General features: G+C 42.8%; 1 protein-coding gene across 1 annotated transcript in view; it reads left to right on the top strand.

Annotated features, from left to right (window-relative positions):
- The window catches only part of GLIS3 (GLIS family zinc finger 3), a 438302-nt gene extending 431787 nt beyond the window's left edge, over positions 1-6515 (top strand). Inside the window, exons 10-11 of the mRNA XM_012737636.3 lie at positions 1607-1789; positions 2640-6515. Coding sequence (XP_012593090.1) covers positions 1607-1789; positions 2640-2776 — 320 coding nt within the window. The 3' untranslated portion in view covers positions 2777-6515. The remainder of the gene's footprint in view (positions 1-1606; positions 1790-2639) is intronic.
- The last annotated feature ends 13564 nt before the right edge of the window (positions 6516-20079 follow it).

The raw sequence follows: 20079 nt of genomic DNA, 5'->3' as shown, positions 1-20079 counted from the left end.
GCTAAGTAATGTACAAAGACTAGACAGTTGTTAAGTAGTTAAGCTAGGATTTGAACCCAGGAAGTCTTGCTCCAGAGTGCTTGCTCTTCACCACTATTAGAATTCAAAAAAATATAAAGGCAAAAAATAAACACCCAAAGACAACTATGACATGGGACCTTGCCGTCGTCATCCTGTACATAGACATCCATATCGTCGAGCCAGTCTTTATGTTCAATTTGGTGTCTTCCTTTTTTTTTAAACTAAACTTGATAATGGTCTTTCCATGTTGTTAAAAACTCTTTATAAATGTTGGTTTAATGGCCATTTAATACTCCCAATCATGTAAATGTACCACTGTTTGCTTAACCATCCTGTTATGGGTGGCCATCTCAGCTCTCCAGTTTCCTGTTGTGATCACTAGCTCTGTGATGACAGTCTCGGAGCAGAACTTCTCATATTCTGCATGAGAACGTGAGATCTCCATTTAGTGTTTGTGGAAGGAATTCCGGGGCACTTAATTTCTTGTTTTTTTCCCATCAAAAACTGAATAGTGATATCAATAACTGACATTTATAAAGCACTCTAAAACATTTTAGATGTACTTCTTATCCAGTGACTCATTTAATCTTCACAATAGCCCTGCGAAGTAGACAATGATACTCACATTTTACAGTTGAGGGAACAGACACAATGCAATACAGAGTTAGAAAGCAGCAGAGCTGCAACCCTCCCTTCAATAAAGTATGGAATTAAGGTTTCATTATTGTATTTTTGAAAGCACATCATAGCCTAAGAAAATAATCCATTGACTTAAATTTATCATGAGGCAAAGAGAAAGAAGGAGAAGGTAAGGTATCTTCAAAGGTTTGAAGGATCATAGAAAAGAACCATATAGGACCCCAAGGAAAACTCCACTGAATGGAAAAAGATTGAAAGGGATAGATGAAGTAAGATTATCAAAAGATCAATCATTATTTTCAAATATTTGAAAATCTTCCTTCATATTTCTTCATTATATTATTCACTTCCAGTTTTATCATTTACTACAAACAACAGTTACAATTGTTAAGTAAATTGTAGTACATCCAACTGTGGAATACTATGTACCTATTTAAAATAATAAGGACCATATAAATGTATATGAATTTATGTGTTAGAAAGACAGATGGATGCATTTATTTTTACATGGGCCTTATTCAAGGTTAAACATTCTGCATTCTGCAGTTTTTTTTACCAAATGTGAAAACAAAATATAGGATAAAGGAAGTTTAGGAAGATGCATTTCAAAACCCGGTGGGAGGGTCTGGGGTAGGAACATCCCCTGAAGGTCAGGCCTTCCCTGTTTGGGAATCTTCAGAGAGTTTAAGGAAGATAAGAAACTCTCCCATTTCAGATGCTAAAGCACAAGATAAAAATGTTAGGAGCCAACAAGCCTTGAAATCCCTCTAAGGTAGGAGAGCTTCAGCCCAAATAGTGCATTCCAAATGCTTGCTTGGAGGATTTTCAGGTGGCCTGAAGAGTTAATGGCATCTTATTCCGAGAGGCCAGGCTGGGTTCTATCTGGGTTGGAGTGGCCTGTGGAACTTGCGCCCTGAAGGAGCTCAATGCTGTGCTTGCATTTCAGGATTTTATGGGCAGCTGCAGACGTTCTGTCCCCCACATTACCCCGACTCCCAGAGAACCGTACCGCCTGGCAGCTCCTGCAGTGTGGTGCCTTCCTTCGAGGACTGCCTGGTCCCCACATCCATGGGCCAGGCTGGCTTTGATGTTTTCCACAGAGCCTTCTCGACTCACTCCGGCATTACAGGTGTGTTGGGTGTCTGTGACTTAGGCACTCGGGCCAGTGGGCAGGAGAGACCAGGTGGGTTTCCTGTGGCTGGCCTGGACGAAACCCAGCACGTGACCACATCAAATCCTGTTGAACTATCCCTGACCTGTCTTCACCTTCCTCTTCAGCCCGCGCTAGCCTCACTTCCACCACCCTAGTGCAAGAGCCGTCGTACCTCCCCACCCCGTGGCCATAACCTTCCAACAAGTCTCCCTGGTCTACTCCTCATCTCTGTCATTCCTCCCTCCAAAACCAAGGGATAAAATATGCCACTTTCCTGCTCACATGCCTTAAATAATTTCCAGTTGCCTAGAAAATAAATTCTCCCCACAAGTTAGGCCTGCTCAGGCTCTCCAGACCTGCCCACAAAATTTTTCCCTGACATGCCTTTCACCTGAGCTATGCCAGCACCTTTGACCCCACATGCCCCTCCCTTTCTGTCTTTGCTCTCTGTTTCCTCTTTCTGGAATGTTCTTTCCCTACATCTCCGTCTGTGAAAATCCCATTCTCTTTTATGACTCCATTTTGATATCATCTCCTCCTCGAGACCACCCTCACCCTGTCTTTGAACACTTTAATTTTATCTCTGTTCCTTTTGTATTTTGTGCCAAGTCATGTTTTAGCCAGCTGCCTGCGAGCCAGCCTCCTCCCACGCTAAGGCCCCTTGAGGACAGAGACCCGCTGGAAGGCCGAGGTCCCTTGTGGCTGCCTCCTTACTTAGGTCCCTGTGGGTGCCTCGTTAGCCCCCGGTTGGCATTTGGGGAACTGCACGGGGGTGGTGGGGTGTGGATTAGGAGTTACTGACTTCCTGTGTCCTTTTCTCTTCCAGTGTATGACTTGCCTTCCGGTTCCTCAAGCCTCTTCGGGGAGTCTCTCCGCAGCGGTCCCGAAGACGCGGCATTCTTGCAGCTCAGCGCTGTGGACCGCTGTCCCAGCCAGCTCTCCTCTGTCCACACAGAGGGCTAAAAGCTCCCCCAGCCCTTCTGCACATCTAGAACCGTCTTGTTGCTTGCCGCCTTTTGTTCTCGTACCCTCACAGACTGCGCGAGGAAGGATGTGAACCAGTCAGCAGAACCTGCGGGCTCACTGACGTGCCTTTGCAAGGCAGGCAGGACTGGACGGTCAGAGCTAGCTTTGCAGGAAGGTGTGCAGTTGCTCCCTTTTCTCTCCGGGCCTGCTGGACCCAGTGACCAGCAGGACTGTCTCCTCAAAGGGAATTTCGAGTCTCTGTCTACTGGATAGCTGTTACTTCCTGGCTGTCAACCCTCAGAGGACACCAGTGAAATGATGTGCGTGTGCAAATGCAGTTTGGGGATGGCCCTGGCCGAATACTCCAAATAGGGAAGGACAACCCAATCGCCAGAGGCGCAGTGGGCTGCCCCACCCAACACCCGCCCTCACTGCCGGCCGGGGCAGGGCCGGACGCGCGAGGGAAATCCGCGTCCAAAGCATAGTGTGGTCTCAACTCCTGGAAACTCCCAGGATTTCACTTTCCCCTTAGATAGTCCCATGCTAACCCATCACTTCTCTGTTTCTCCAACAGCAAAATAAGGTCTTATATTTTAGCAGCCTATCTCTGTTTTTAAAGACTTGTTACGCATCTACTTTAAAAGGAAAACAAATATTTAGGGGTCTGTTCTTTGGATGGAAATTAATATTATTTTAATCACCTCGGTTCCATACGTTCTGCACAGCTGTAGCTCTGCCTGGCCCCACCCTGGAATGTTGGTTTTGCAGTTAGCACAGGCTGCCTGAGGGAGACAGGGTGGGAACAGCCCTCGCGGCCAGTGCTGTAGCAGGAACCCTCCCGGGTGGACTGTTCAGCAACTCCACCACGAAGACCTTGCTTGAAGAAAAAGATTGCTTGCCTGGTTTGCCCATTGCCTCCACTCTGATGCTCCGCCCAGAGAAATGCCGGAAGAGGTGAGAACAGGGACAGGCTGAGCTGTGTGCCTGGGTTCTCTCGGAAAACCAAACAAAGGATGCCTGATGTCCAGTTACTTTGCATGGTCTCTACTCCTTCAGGATATGCACTCATCTGTCTATCTGTCCCTTACACTTCTCCCCACCCTCCCTTTGTATCTTTCTGACCCGATCCTTGGCTGTGGGTCAGACGTGCCCGCCACCGCCGCCGTCTCACCGTCCACTCTTGGGAAGGTGGGCAGGAGAAGGCACCCCTTTTTCTAAATCTCTAGTTTGAATCTCTGGAATTTTCACAGAGCACCTGGCCATTCTGTATCAACCCTAAATAGAAAGTTATTTTCCGCGACACCTTTACAAAGCTATTGAAAAGATCCCAAATGCTATGGCACAGGCTAGAAAAAAATTGGCCAAACCCAAAGACCTGGTACATTCTGGCATTCTGCTAGTGTGACATTTCAGAGTTTCTTTTATCTCTTTCTAAAAATGTTTTCGGGATAAAAGTGAAAGATGCTGTTTGTCAAACTGAGATCATTACAGTCTTTGACAAGACAGTGAAACAGCGTGGTGTTGGACTTGGGGTCCAGTGACAGTTTGTATCCTGACATACAGGTCTTTCCGGTCTGGCTCCACAATCAGGAGAGTTCTACCTGGCTCAGGAGTCCATTCCAACATGCGGTAGAATGAGGTGAATAAAGAACCAAGTGTGGGTTTCACTCTTACAGTGCACTTGGTCAGTCCAGATTCTCTGACTAGTGGCCTCTGTGCTAAGTTACCGTGCAGACATTGAAGTCTGCAAGAGATGAGTTGTGTGCTTTACAACAGGGCACGCACCAGGCTTCCCTTATAAGTGAGCTCTCAGGCTGCATGTAAAATACCATCCTTCTTGCAGACTTTGTGCCCCTTGGCCTAAGCCAGGACACATGCATACGTACACTGGCTTCGTCGGTAATATCCCTCATACATCCTCTGTCACACTCTAGAAAGAAAGGAAAACTCTGGCATCTTTAGAGAGACCATTTATCCCTTCTTAAATATGGAAGCCTTTGTGAGGAACTCAAATACCCTTTGTTTGTGCAATGAGAAAAAAGATGAAAAGGCTAAGGTGTTATTGCAGTTGATGCTGTCAGCCCTGCCTGTGGCTGTATATAATTTAAAGTAGAAAGGGGGAAGGAGGATAAGACAAGAAGCTGAACCTCAGAAATCGTGGACCATTACCTCCCCCTTTTGGACTTAACAAGGCCTCTCCCAGTCACCCTGCCCCTTTCTTGCCTCACCTGGCCCAGAGGGATTCAGGGAGGGGCCAGGCAGCAGACCTGCAGCGCCTCCCTCCTCAGCAGGAACTCAGAGGCCCAGCCCCTGAGGGACACTCATGTTGTCCCAGGGAGCCTGCAGGAAGCAGTGCAGCCCCTCAAGTGCTTCTCCGTGTTCACTGATGGCTGCAGGTTTGAGGTTAGGGCCTCAGGACGTGACACATTGAGGTTCCTTTTAAACTACACAGACTGTCCTTAGTTTCCAGAATCTCTCCTGATCTTAAAATGTGTCCCTTGCTTACTTTTGAAGCATTGCAAAAGATTCGTATATGCTTTCCTCTTTTTTGTAGCAGTGTATAAGTGGAAACTTCAAAAAACAATTCCCTTCCATTTCCTGGCCTTTTCAGTCTTGATATGTAACCATTTTCATAAACATCCGAACAGAGATTGTCATTCCCCTTTTTATAAAAAAAAAACAAAAAAAAAAAAACTAGTGCTTGTGAAAACACACACAGCCCAAAGCCAATTATCCTATTACGTTAGAAAAAAAAAAAAAAATCAGTATGCCTAGAGACATTTAATTTGCTACATGGTCTTAATTCCCTAAAGGGACTGCATCAAAATGTCAGTTGTAATTTAGCCTCTGATCAGCTGTTAAATATTATTTAAATGTTGGCTGGTCCTGTGGGGTATCTCCTTTTACCCATGTCTCCCCCAAATTACATAAGTGATTCTAAAATGGAAAAAAAAAGTCTTTAGTAGATCACAGCATAGTTTCCACTGATAACAGAGTGTTGGTTTTGTTCAGTTGCTTTTAAATTACCAGCTGTCAAGCACACGAGGACACTAATACCAGTTCTGAACAAGGATAAATTCAGCTCCCCAATCTGAGAACCTTGACTTTCTAGTTGCCTTGAAGTATTGGGAATAGTGACTGTAAATGTTCAGTTTAATTATTTGCTATTTTATTTGACTGTGTTGACCATGGCATTTTATAGCAGCATTTTTTAATGGCACTTTTTGTTGGTGGTGTGGAATTTTTGCGGTTACTTTTTTTTTTTTTTTTTTTTTGCAATGGATAAAGCAAAAAAAAAAAAAAAAAAAGCACTCATCGGAGAAATGGTGAGTGTAAAACAGAAGAGATTTATTTTGTACAGACAGCAAAGCATCCTGTGTAATGTTGCTGACATAAAGCACTTTGGGGGGGAAAAGTGGAAATCTGTTTTCCATAAATCACACAGACTCTTGTACATAGTTATATACACTCACGTAGAGAAATGAACTGCATATATCATACTGGATATGGGGCCAATTTTACTCTAGAGGCACATCTGGTGCTTATTGTCATAAATCTTTTAAAGAATTAGGTATACTTTTTTTCTATTAATATGTATAGTTTTGTGATTTGTCACAGTTATGTTTCATATAATCATAAGTTATTTTGTCTTGTTTCATGAAGTCCTTTTTTTATGTCAAAAGTAAAATGAAGGGATTGTGCACTTGGTACAGAATAAAACTGGAAATAGAGGCTACGCCCTCCTGCCTGGAATCCTCCTTCAGCATGTCGCTTTAAAATGCAACGGCCACAACCGTTATTTGTTTGTTTCATTATTTTGTTTTGTTTTGCCATCAGCTTGCTACGTATTGGGGATGGTAATTATAATTAAAAGCAGACTGGGGTGGGGGGGTGGGGGGAGGGAATGTCCAAGGCCAGCTTTAAAATGCCGCATTGCTTTGGGCCAGAGCTGCAGCCTGGATTTAATTATAGATATGAGGACGAAATGGCAGTAAAATGAATGTCTCCCTGAATCCTTTACATGTTGGGAGTGTCCATAAATAAAACATGAAGTTTTATTTCATCAGATTTAATTAAAGCTTTTATACATGTTTTATTGGTTATTCTATTAATCCGCCTCACAAACTGGATAAATGTGTGCTAGGGTTTGGGGTTTATTTGTGCCTTTTCAACGTAGCGCTACATCATGCTTCAGAAATGCCTCTAGCGCTTGGTACTCCAGGTGCTGGGGTTTCGACAAGCTGGGGGCTGGAGGAGTGGGTTTTTTCGGCCCTGTTTTCCTAAAACCCTGCAGAAAAAGACACAAGCATCAGCTTCCCGTGAGCTTGTTCCCCGAACTTTGTAGTAGTCTGATTCCCCAGAGAAAGGGGCTGCTACCATGTCCCTGGTTTCCCCATCCTGTCCACTCTCCAGGCTCTCAAAGCCACCTGACCCCACTGGCTGCAATGAGCATTTGTCCTCCGCTCCCATCAGCAGCTGGGGTGGGTGGTCAGGATATTCTTACACCTTGCTGACCTGCTAGCAAAACGTGAATCGCAGAGAGATCGCATCGCAACAATCATCGTTAAAAGTTGACTATTTTCTTGCTACGTTTTTAAGACTGGAGACTTATTTTAAGGGAAGGCACAAAGCAGAAGGGACCATGGTCCCATGTACCTTGTCTGGTTCCTCAGGGTCAGAGAGCAGGCACTGATGGTTCAGAGTTGTGGAGGTGGAAATAGTGCTGACTGATTAGACACAAAGAGCTTCTCGGCTTCCTAAGAGGAGGACGCTGGTGGGAATGTGATTTGTTCCAACCTCTTTGGAGAACAGTTCGGCATTAAGTGGCAGAGGTGCAGGTCCACATACCCTACAACCCAACAATTCCACTCCTTTCCAGAGACTCTTAAGTCAGTGACACTTCAGATATAAGATGTTCATAGCAATGTTACTTACAATACCCCAAACTGGAAATGACCCAACTGCCCATCAGCAGTACAATGAATAAATGAATCTCGCCCAAGTAACCTAGTGAAATGCCATGGAAGTGACAGCAAAGGAAATGGCAGCACTATAGCCACACACAATAACTCAGAATTGAGTCTCACAAACCACGTGAGAGAAACAAACAGACACAGAGGCAAATACACAGTGTTAGTCTATGTATACACAGTTCAAAAACAAGCAAATTCAATAATAGAGTTTAGATGGGAGAAGTAGAAAGAGCAGCGAGGAAAATATCACAAAGGCAGACATCCTGATCAACTCTGGGGAGAAAGGTCACATGGGGTCTTCTGGGGTGCTGATGGACAATGCTTTATTTCTTGACCCAAGTGTTAGGTTATACAGGTGTTTGATTTATAATTATTGCACTGTGCTTATGTGTTTTATAGTTTTTATTTCAAATACCAGTGAGAGCCAAGTCTTACATTCCCTGCTCCAGGGGTCTACAAACTTTTTCTACAAAGGGCCAGATAGGATATATTTAGGCTTTGAAGGCTCTATGGTCTCTGTCTTGTACTCTGGCACCAGAGCTGAAAAACAGCCATCGACAATATACAAACAAATGGATGTGGCTGCGTTCCAATAAAACTTTATTTATGGACACAAATTTGAATTTCACCTAATTTTCAGATGTCATGAAATAGCGTTTTGATTTTTTTTTTCAACTCTATAAAAAGGTTTACAAAAATTCTTAATTCACAGGCTGCACAAAAGCAAAAACAAAAAGTCAGCGGGCAGGATTTGGCCCGTGGGCCATAGCTTGCTGACCCTAGTCAATTAAATACCCTTCCCCAAGCCCTTCCCATAAATATCCACTCAGAGAAAACCACAGATAGGAGCCCCTCTGCTTATTCTTCTGCTAGGTTGGGTCCTGTTCCTAGAGGAAATTCATGAGTTCTATTGATTAAGCTCTTCTTTGTTTAGATCCTGGGTTCTGCTCCCCAGGATACAGATGAATGCGTAGAGCCCGGAGTGCCATTCGACTTTATCTCTGGATTTAAAGTTTTTAATAAAAGGAACTGGGCACAGAGAAATCTGTGAGAATTGGAAAATGAGCACCCATTCTTTCCAAGCAAACCAAATATTTGCTGGGTCTTGGCAGCCACAGCCAACCTTTTTCCTCTGAAATGCTGAGAGGTTATAAGTAATGGGAGACTTCATTTTTCTCGGGCCACAGCTCTTGTGAGAAGCTGGAGCTGCCTCTCAAAACCCGCAGGGTTCTCAGGGAAAGGAAAATCAGGGTTTTAGGCTCCAAGACGCCACTGAAAAGTGGTTGTAGCAGAGTCAGGGGGCCCTGACGGTGCTAACGGTTTGCCCCCCTCCACACCGTAGGAAGGCGGCTGAACACCCCAGCCCCCCCCCCCCCCCGCCCATGGTTTCCCACAATGCCTTGCTCCCTAATTCCCAAACGTAGGGGCTTGTCCGTCCTGACAATGCTGCCTGTTGAACTCACATTTACGCGAGAGAATGAGACTGAATTCACATGGTTCAAGTGTATGCCTCTCTTTGTGTCTCTAGCTTGTGATAGAAGTGGTAGTTTCAAAAATATTGTTATTCATGAGTCCCGGGTCATTGGCTAAATATTAGCCTGGTCTAATCCTCTTCAGCAGGTCTCCTTGGTGGTCTCATGTACTTGAACTTGTGTATTTTGTATAAGTCTGATATTAAAGCTACTAAGAGCATAGTATTTGGGGTGAAATAACCCAAATTACATAAAGAAAAGTTTAACCAGAAGAAAGCTTAAAGAACATCCAGTATAAGCATCATTTTACACAGGAAGACACTAAGGTTATTTCATTCATTCACTCACCCATTCATTCATTTGCTCATTTTTTTTTTTACTCATTCAACATTTACTGCATGCCTGCTGTGTGTTAAATAAACAAAGGTAGAAGTGGCTCTGATCCTCACAGAGCTGAAGAGGACTACAGGAATCATCTGCTTGTGAAGACTCGCTGGGGCTTGTTAAAAATGTACATTCTAAAGCTACTGAATGCACAGAGCTACTGAGTTGGAATTTTTAGTGAGATGGAGGCATCTGCATTTTTAATAAGCTCTCCGGATGGGTGGTTGCTTGTGCAAACTAAAAGTTGACCACCTTTGGTATAGTGGAGGAGCAGACCATTTAACAGGGCAACATTGCATAATAGAAGCTCTCAAATCCTACCTGGGGAGATGGGATGGCTGGGTCAGAGTTTCCATAGGAAAGGGGAGGAGAATGTCTGAGCTAGTTCCAAAGGCTAAGTAGAACCTCAAGAAGCAAAGAAAGGATATATCAGGCAGGGAACAGAGCATGTGCAGAGACACCAAGAGGAAAGGCACTCAACAGGACAGTTTGAGGATGGGAGGTGGTCCCATCTCTGTGCTCTAATTCTTCCCTGAACCCTGAGCCCTGAGCCACAGCCCTTCCTATGTCAGCCTGCTGAGCTCAGAGCATTATTTCCTCAACCACAGGGGATGGTATGCTACCAATTACTCTGCAAAAAGGGTTCCACCATCAAATTAGTTTGGGAAAGAGTGGTCAAAATTGCACAAGTGTCTTCACTCAACCACTTGGGTACGAGCGTTGACTATAGTCAACAGCCACAGATGAAGGCGCACAGCCGAGCATCGACTTTAGCCGACAGCCATGATATGACTTTTCTAATTTTTCATTTATCAGAATAAAATTGTGAACATTTAAAAATAACGTAATGAAAACATATATGTACATGTTACCTATTCTGACTTACATTACAAGTAAAGCTGCCTATAAAGTAAAACAAGCTTTCAGTGCTTTCAAGCTTTCCTCATCACACAAGAGCAAAACAGATTCGTCGTCAATGCACAGCACAGACTGTTGTGCGGACTGTGAGTGCCGGCTGTGGGCAAGGTTTCACGGCCAGTGAGTGCCGTACCGAAGTGGTTAAGGACCTCTCAGAGCCATTTCTGTGCCAAAGTGCAGCCTGACCCTCCAGGAGAGAGTCTGGGGGTGCAATCTGTCAACCAGAGAACACAATTTCCAAAAAAGCAAAAGCACCCTGTTAGTACTGTGGAAACAGTTTAGGGTGTCCTCAAAAAGTTAAACATTTAATTTCCATATGACCCGACAGCTCCACTCTTAATTCAAAAGAATTGAAAGCAGGGACTCAGATACTTGTATACCAATGTTCATAGCAACATTATTTGCAATGTCCAAAAGGTGGAAACAACCCAGATGCCCAACATGAGATGGATGGATAAACAAAATGTTATCTATGCATACAATGGAATATTATTCGGCCTTTAAAAAAAGAGAAATTCCAATACATGCTACAACATGGATGAACCTCAAACACATTATGCTAACTGAAATAAGTGAAATACAAAAGGACAAATACCGTATGATTCTTCTTACATGAGGTATCTAGAATAGTGAAATGCATAGCGGTAGAAAGTAGAACAGGGGTTACCAGAGCCTGGGGGAAGAGGAGAATGGGAAGTTACCATTTAACATGCACAGAGTTTCTGTTTGAGAAGACGAAATGGTTCTAGAGGTGGATAGTGGTGATGTTTGCACAAAATTGTGAATGTACTTAAAACTGCTAAATTGTACACTTAAAAATGGTTAATAAAATGGTAAATTCTGTTATGTATATTTTGCCACAATTTTAAATAAAACAGAGAATGCAGGCAGAGCAACTAATTTGATGCCTGACACCTAGTAGATGATTGAAAAAAATTTAGAAGCACCTTGTCAGGCCAGTGTTCCTTAGGGTGCTCTTTGGGAACCTCTCCCACCCCCTGAGGTGGCATGGGAGTAGAGCCCAGCCTGGACCAGCATTTGCTCCTGCCAGGTAGAAATGGTGGCTTCCTGAGAAAGAGGAAGAGGAAGAGAAGCTGAAGGGGAGAGGGGAAGGTGGCTGGAGGAACTACAGAATGTGTTCTGAGCACGGAGCACTGTGCCTCATATGCATTCCCAGGAACTAAGGAAGGGAGAGAGAAGGAGGATGGAAGGGGTACGCATGTGTAGCAGGAGGAGGAGGGAGTGAACTACGGGGAAATACAAGAAGATCTAGTTTAGACCTGGCTGATCCCAAAGTGAACAAATGCAGAGATTTGTCTGGATTTCATTGATTCCTTGAACAATTATTTACTGAGCTCCGTACCCAATAATCTGTGCCAGTTACTACTGTAGGTGATAGGGATAGTGCAGAAAAGAAGACATCCCTGTCCTCGTGCTGTTATATTCTAGCAGAATGACGTTTCAAATGGTTTATTTTTGTTGTCCGTGAAGTATGAGATTCTGCGGAAGTTAGGTTCTCCAGGAAGCGGCTGCTGAGTCAGTTGGGTGCACAAACGGTTTATTGGAGAGTTACACCTGAGAAAAGAACAGGGCGGAAGCTGGATTAGGCAGAGGGCATCGTCATGCTGTGATGCCACCAAACAGAGGCTCTGCCAGCCCCTCCGGATGCTCCGGAGCAAAGACTGCAAGAGTCCAATGTCGGGTGGAAATAGCGAGGCTGTGGTACCACGCCCTTGGGGAAGACTATCCCTCCCCCCACCCCCGCCACACACACACATACGCAGAATAGTGCGCCTTGGCTATTACTTTCTTGATCATTCATTGGCTGGGGCCCTCCGGAGAGCTGAACAGCTGAGGCAGACCTTGAAAGAATTAATGCTGCCAACTAACCACAATCTGTGTAGCTGGGGATCTGAGCTGCATAGCCCATGAGGCATTGGGGGAAGACATAGGCGCCCCATTACTGTTTCCCAGTTGGTAATAAACAACGCCCTGGGTGCACGCACTCACACACACACACACACACACACACACACACACACACACACACACAGTCACTGGGATTTCAAAATCTCAAGACTATTTTCTTTCAAGGCTGGCATATTCTTCCCTAGGGAACAGTGGTGAGATTTTTTTTTTTTCTTTTTTTTGGAGAGAGGTGGATGACCTATTGCTTTTTCTTTTCTCCCAGGAGGCATCAAAAAAGGTCATAGGCTTTGGTATCAAGCAGACCTTGTCCTATGCCATTTATATGCTTTGCAGTGCGAGAAGCAAGTTCCTAAACTACCCTGCTCTGAGCCCACGTCTTCATCTTTCAGCAGGAATCATAATGCCTTTCTCAGAGGCAATGGGATAAATACATAGATTATCTGACACAGTTCCAGGCGCATGCTAAGAACTCTCTGAAGGGTCACTGCCATGTTTTCAAAATCATTGCTCCTGCGCCCTGTGTGGAATAGTCATTTGTGAAGAGACCACAGCAAGGACCATCGTTCTGAGATTAGTGCACAGAAGCAGGAAGGAAATGAGCTAACCCAGAGTGCATCCACATCATAAAACCCTCTGATGATACTACCTCCAAGGGTCTGTCTTTATCTTAAACCCAGTGCAACCTGTGGTACACAGAGACACCTCTTGGCACCTTCCTCGGGCCATCAGAAAAGGTAGTACCACTTTTTTAGAAGCAAACAAGAAGACCTCCTGCACTGGGCCCCATGCTTCAAAGGGCTCCACTCTGACCATCCTCCAGCTACTTCCTGCCCCAAGCAATGGGGAATTTGTGTGGCCAAAGGGACATCTCCACCCCAAATCCACTCTCCTTCCCCTTCTGGGCTCACTGTAAGTATCTGGAACCCCAGAATGCCCTGTCAGAATGTCCCCATGCTGCTTCCAGGGCCAACACATACATCTTTCCTACATCCACCTCCCCCGAGAGTGGATCAGGTCTCCAGTATGTAAATCCTGAGGCTTGAGGGATAACCAGGGAGTGGCTATTTGTGGGATTGTGGATGGATCTAGACATGGAGACTGGTGTGTCTGTATGTGAACATGAAGCCTCTCATGGTTGAAGATGAAACCAGGGCCTTGAAGAGAAGGGAGATGGGTCACAGGCAGGAGGCCAGGGACTAGCCTTCTCTTTAATCATAATGTATTTTTATTTAACAGGTTTTGTTAGCTTGCTTTGGAACTTTTAAATATTTAGATCTATGCATTTGTAGGCCTCCATCTGCAATCTTGCCGCAGGCCCTGTAAATGTTAGAGGCAAGCGTGGAGAATTCTTAGAGCCTTAGAGTCAATAGACCCCAACTACCAGGAGAGAAGATGTGCAGTGCAGATTCTCAAGTCCATGAAAAATCATTAGGCAGTGTCAGAGTATCAGGACTCAATAAATACCTTGACAGTTGCCAGACAGCAAATGATGCGCAATGCAAACATTTGTTGTAGTCTAATACTTTTGAAAACAAAATAATGCATTGTTATTTCGAATCCAAGTGCTTCCTGACTTGGCTGTGCTCTATAATCAACAATGAACATCTGTATACTATGTCCCCAAATACCGTATGTGGAACATCTGTACAGTGCAGTCCTTTGTAAAAGTTGCCCATGTATATAGCGTGACCCATTGTACAGTTGCTTTATGGAATGCCCTCTTCCCCCCTACTGCAAATCCGCATGGCCCATTAGGCTGAAAGTCTCCATGGGATCCTGTGGGGCATATCCATGTTACCTAACCTCACAGCTGGGTCTTCCATCATCAACTCCAAATCATCTCTGTTCTTGCTGCATGTATCCGGTGATCACTGCTGCTTAGACTTTCAAAACACCAAATTCTCATCTCCAGAAAGGGTTCTTGTCTGAGGGCCCATGGTGGAAGAGGCCCATTCATGGTTCAGGCTCCCATGGCTGCCTGAGAAATTCAGAGCTCAGTCACTGAACACTATCCAGTCCCAGTGCCTCCCTTGATACCTCAGAGCAACTGAGATGCTGAGGCAGTGGTTTTCCACGGTAACAGCTAGCAAATGAGGCAACCATGACAAGAAGCCTGGACTCTTCATTTTTCCTCTGTGATCACTTCCTCCACCCCTGCCCATTCTAGGAGACTAGCTCTTATTAAAACTTGACTTGGCTGTGCTGAGCTATTATTGGCAACACTTACTCATAGCCCACAGTGGAGGCAAAGCTGCTGTGGGAAATCCTGGGCTCTGGATCCATTCTATTCTTTGCAGTAGATCTCAGGCTGCCTGGATGGGCTCTGGCCAACTGGCCTATGATCGATGTTGTTCCAGCCATACAAACTGTGCCATGACAAGGGCAGTATGGTGAGAGATAAGGAGCTCTGATCTGGGTGTTTGGAGACCTGATTTTAGTTGAGTGACATAATTATAATACTTGACTACTCTGAACCTCAGTTTCTTCATCTGTTCAGTGAGGATCATACCTGAGTGACAGAGTTCTTGGGGGATTCGTGTGCCTGTCACATGGCTGGCAATTAGTGAATATTGGTTTCCCCTTCCCACCTATAAAGCTCAAGGAATTGAAGCAGGTGATCTGTACAGCTCTGACATGCATTTGTGCTGTCACTTGGCTTCCTATCCCAGCATTTTCTCCAGAATCCATGGTTGATTCTCCTCTTGGGTCATTTATCTCTTCTTCCCAAGCTATGAAGGACTTTGCATCCAGAGCCATTCCAGCAGGCAGTTGGTACTATTAATGATTCACCAAGATGAAAATGGATCTAGGAGTTGACCTGTCACAAGATTGCCCTCTGTGTGGCAGGACAGAGGTTCCAGGAGAGCTCTGAAGTCGATGGGCATGCCGTCCTGAAGCACGGGAACCACAGCAATCATGCAGGTGGGGGAGCCTCCACTCAAAGAGGCTACAGCTGCACAGAGCAGTGCCAAGGAGTCCCATCCCCTTTTGCCATCACTTCCCTTCAGTCTCAGGATTGGTGCAGAGAGCAGAGTACTGGGGGGTAAAGCCAAGCTATTAGGGAGGAAAGAGAAATTCTGCACAGCCAGACAAAAGGAAACTACTGGTTTTACTTATAAGTAACAAAAATCAACCTACATTTGCTTAAGTTGAGAAGGAAAAGTTGTTGGCAAGACACAGGGTGCAAATGCAACCAGATATCAGGAATGGAACTGAAAAGTTGACCCAGCTCACTCTCTCTCCATCTTTCACCTCTACTCTCTTTGGCCTTGTTGCTCTATCTTTCTAATTCTGCAGACCTGCCCCCTCTGCTATTCTGATTCACAGAACTGGCAAATGATGCCCATCTCATATTCTCAGGGTCATAGTCTACCAATCTAAAGAGAGAAAATAGAGCAAATCAGCCAGTTTATCTATAAACATCTATCTATCTATCTGTCTAGATAAATAGATATCGATGAAGACATAGACATAGATATAGATTATAGCCTATCAATCTGCATTTCAAATCCAAGAGAAGGGGTTCTAGAGCACCCATCTAGGTTCAGGCATCCACCCCTCTTCTGATCAATAACCCCCAGCACTGGGTAGGTACACTAGTTAACAGAGACCCCAACCATGATTAAGGGGGCAAGAGGTGGGGGCCCCAGTGAACCTGGCATAAAATTTAAAAAGTCTCCACAGCAGCCTAATGAGTTGGGCCACTTTGAGAGCCAGAATTGTGACTCTAACAGTGTAAGAAAGCCAAGAGGTCCAGGATTGCCACACACCAACAGTAAATAGATAGGGAACCTTAGCCAACAGGTCCCTTGTCGCAACCTGACTTGACTGAGCTATCATCAGGCAGATGCTTCTAGGCACTCATTATCACGCGTTTTTGCTGCAGCATTTACTCTGAGATCAGTCAGTGATTCAGACTCAGGTCTTTATCTTTTGTGAATTTCCACAAAAGGCTGCCTGTGCAGTGCCACAGCTTCTCTCTCCCCCTAAGCTGAGCACTGTCTATGACTTATATCCTCTCTAGAAGCTGCATTCTGTCTGAAGAATCATCATTTGGACAAGGATTGAGATAAGGAGCTTAAACTACTTTGGGTGTCAAGAGTAGAAACAACAGGTGACCATTTGTGTGTACTTTCCTCCATCCCAAACTTCCAATAAAAATTCCTGTTACTAAACATTTCTGACCATATAACTACCCCAACAGCACAGTATTTTTAAAAAAGAACTCCTTATTAACATCTCAGGAATTTCACACACCCCCTTCCAGTGACCTTTTAACTCTCACCCATCATGCCTACCTCCAGCCCATTCCATTGAACTTGATTTCAGAAAAGATAAGGTGTTTGTCTGAATGTTACTCCTGTGACCCCCACAAGTTCTTGGATTCAATCAGAGATAAAATTCTTCCTCTGATCATTAGTAGTCCTTTCTGGGAATCCAAAATAGCTTTATAAAATGTTTCCCAAATAAATTAGAGCAATGTCTTAACATCTCCTAAAACACTGGAAACAGAAAGAGCCCCCACTGTTAGCATTTCCACCCGATATGGGACTGGAGACCCTGTCCAGCACAGCAAGGTCAGGCAAAAGAAGTAAGGCCGCTCTTCCTGGGATGATGGTGAACCACTGCAGGCTGCTGTTTCCCTCTTCAAAATCAAATCCGTATGAACTATAAAAGTGAGAGGCAAATGTGGGTTACAGAAACAGCCACAAAATCTGAAACTTTGAGAAACTGCTGAGGATGTTACAGTCAGTGTTGAACAAGAGTGAGAGGTAGAGTGTGAGACAGTGTCTGAGGAAGGTAACTAAAGCCCTGAGAAAGGATGACCAGAGAGGATAAGAAGACAAGGTTTCAAGTTTGGCTCTTGTCTCTCCCTAGAATTGCTTTAGGACCAACACCTGCCTTTTCACTTAGAAATCCACTGCCATAACCCCATCCATTAATGCTAGGCAGTATGAGAGTAATTGAAAAGTCCTGCTAGGATGAGGAATTGATGGAAAACACTAGGGAGTGACCAGCTGCCCTAAGACCTTCATTTCTCTACCCTCAACACTGCCAGGGCTTTTGAGTACAGCCCAGGGAGGTTACCTATTCCCAATGCAGTTTTGGCCTAAGGGCTTAGCGTTCAAAGCCTATGGAGAGTCACCTGGTAGAGTGGGAAAGAAGCAGTAATATTCAGCAGTGGCGCTGTGATTCTTCTGATAGCACTGCACCTTGAGCCTAAGCCCACTCTTTTCCTTAAACCTTCCAGCACTGATAGATACTAAGGCTGGCCACTGACATTTTTAAACACACACTGCCAGAGTCGATGACGCCTGCATGGGACATGAGTTTACAAGCTATTAATAAAATAACCAGAACCCTGCAACACATATCATTTGAAGCAGAAATATTGGAACACATAAAAGAAAATTTTAAGTAAACTCTATTAAGATACTTAATGAAATGAGAGAAACATTACCAATATGGAACAAGAAAAAGAAAAGTAAAAATAATCAAGTAGAAATATAGCAATAAAAATAGAATGGTTGGAAAAATAGAATGGATGCAGCTGAAGAAAATGAATTAATAAAGTAGATCATATTAAGTTCTCATAAAAGATTAAAAAAAAGAAAATATGAAATAAAATCTAAAAGAAATGGATCATATAAGTAGAAGCTAGAAATTCTAGAAACAGGGAAATAAAATGAAGAAAACATTTTTAAAATGGATATATGTGTTTTAGAATTGAATACAAATGAAACACCTTATATTAAAAGAGCCCATATATACCAAATACAAGAGATGAGGAAAAATTGACACCTAAATATGGTAAAATTTAAAGATATTGAAGGCAAAGAAAAATTACCAACACTTCCAAAGAGAAAGAGCAGCTCAATCACAAAGGAATGAACATCAGAATAACATAAGACTTCTTAACAGCAACACTGAATGTAAGAGGACAATGGCATAATACCACACCATTTTAAAGGTAATAAAGGGAAGGAGGACTAATGAGAGAAAAAGCCTAAAGGAAGTATAAGGGCTAGAAAATATGAAGATGAAAAAAATATATTCTAATATAACAATCGTTATAATAGATATAAATGCGTGAGATTAACCATTTAAAAGACACAGATTCTCAGATTGGATTAATAAAAGAGGCTTCAACTATGTGTTACTAGAAGAACTTACTAAAAAAATAAAAAGACACAAAAAGACTTAAATAGATGAAAATACATACCAAGGAAATAGTAACCAAGGGAAGTCTGGGGTAGCAATCCTAATATTTGATAGGAATTATTTTTAAAAAGATAATATCTTAAGGAACAAAGAAGATTTTATATAGAAATAAAAGAAACAAATAAATAAGAAGATATATTGATCATAAACATATACACAGCTAACAATACAGACTCAAAATACACCAAATAATAATTGACAAAACTAAAGAGAGATGAAGTCAAGTATTATAAGTTGCCAATTTGAACACACAACTTTCAGAAATGGAAATTGATAGATCAGAAGAAAAAAATATGCAAATTTATCAAAGGTGTGGCACAATAGATAAGCTTGTGTTAATAGATATGTACAGAATTTTATACCACACAAACAGAATTCATATTCTTTTTGAGTTTATACAGAAGAATTTCACAAAAATAAACCTTTGTGAGGCCAAATTGGCTTGGCATTTCAGGGCTGCTTTAATCTTATAAAACCTTTGCATCAACACATATTTTCACAACTGCCATGACTGAGAAAAGAGAGTGTGGAAAGCGTATTCAGGCTTCTACACGCTTTCATCAGGAAGTGACACACACACTTTCATCCATGTATTATTGACGACAAAATTAACAAGGTTCTGCCTAATTTCAAGAGGCAGGGAAGTAGAATTCTATATCCTGAGAGAAAGGGAAAACTGAATGTCCATGACAGCAGTAATGTCTACCAGAGGCAATTTAACAAAGAAGAAAATCGACAAGGTTTAAATATGTACACAGCAATAGAGAGAGATCTTTTAAAAAGCAGTTCCAAATAAAAAAATGTGAAAACAAAGTAAAAATATGCCATGACATACAATATCATTCAGATAAATGAAAATTCAAGCATATATAAAAATGTGTGTATATAAAGAAATACCTTAAAATAAGTGTCTATAGGGGCAAAGAAAATAGCAGTAGAGCATGGGGTAAGGAGAATGAATAAATCAATAAATAAGAAAAGGGCCTTAGGTGGCCAAGGATAGTAACATGCTACAAGCAGACGAGTATGATTAGTTCTACCCTCTGATGCTGAGTTTTGTTATGTTTAAGTTTTAACTTAGAAAAGAATAATTTAATTTCATTATTTCCAAATGACATTATTATCTTCCTAGAAAACCTAAAAGAATATACATAGAAATTATTGGAATTAGTAAGTTTATCAGTGTTCCTGAATTCAAAAGCAATTTAAATGAATTTGTTCCATCTCCATTAACAAGCACAAATAGATAATATAATTTTATTAAAAATTGCTTACAATGGCATTTTTTAAAAAACCTAAGAGATAGAAATAAATCTAACTAAATATGGAAAATATTTTAATGGAGAAAATAATATAATTTTATTAAAATTTATTTTAAATGATCTAAATAAATGGAAATAAA

The sequence above is a fragment of the Microcebus murinus genome, chromosome 12 (genome assembly GCF_040939455.1).
Source record: "Microcebus murinus isolate Inina chromosome 12, M.murinus_Inina_mat1.0, whole genome shotgun sequence".
Taxonomy (NCBI): Eukaryota; Metazoa; Chordata; class Mammalia; order Primates; family Cheirogaleidae; genus Microcebus; species Microcebus murinus.
This window is presented reverse-complemented; position numbering and strand designations above follow the sequence as displayed.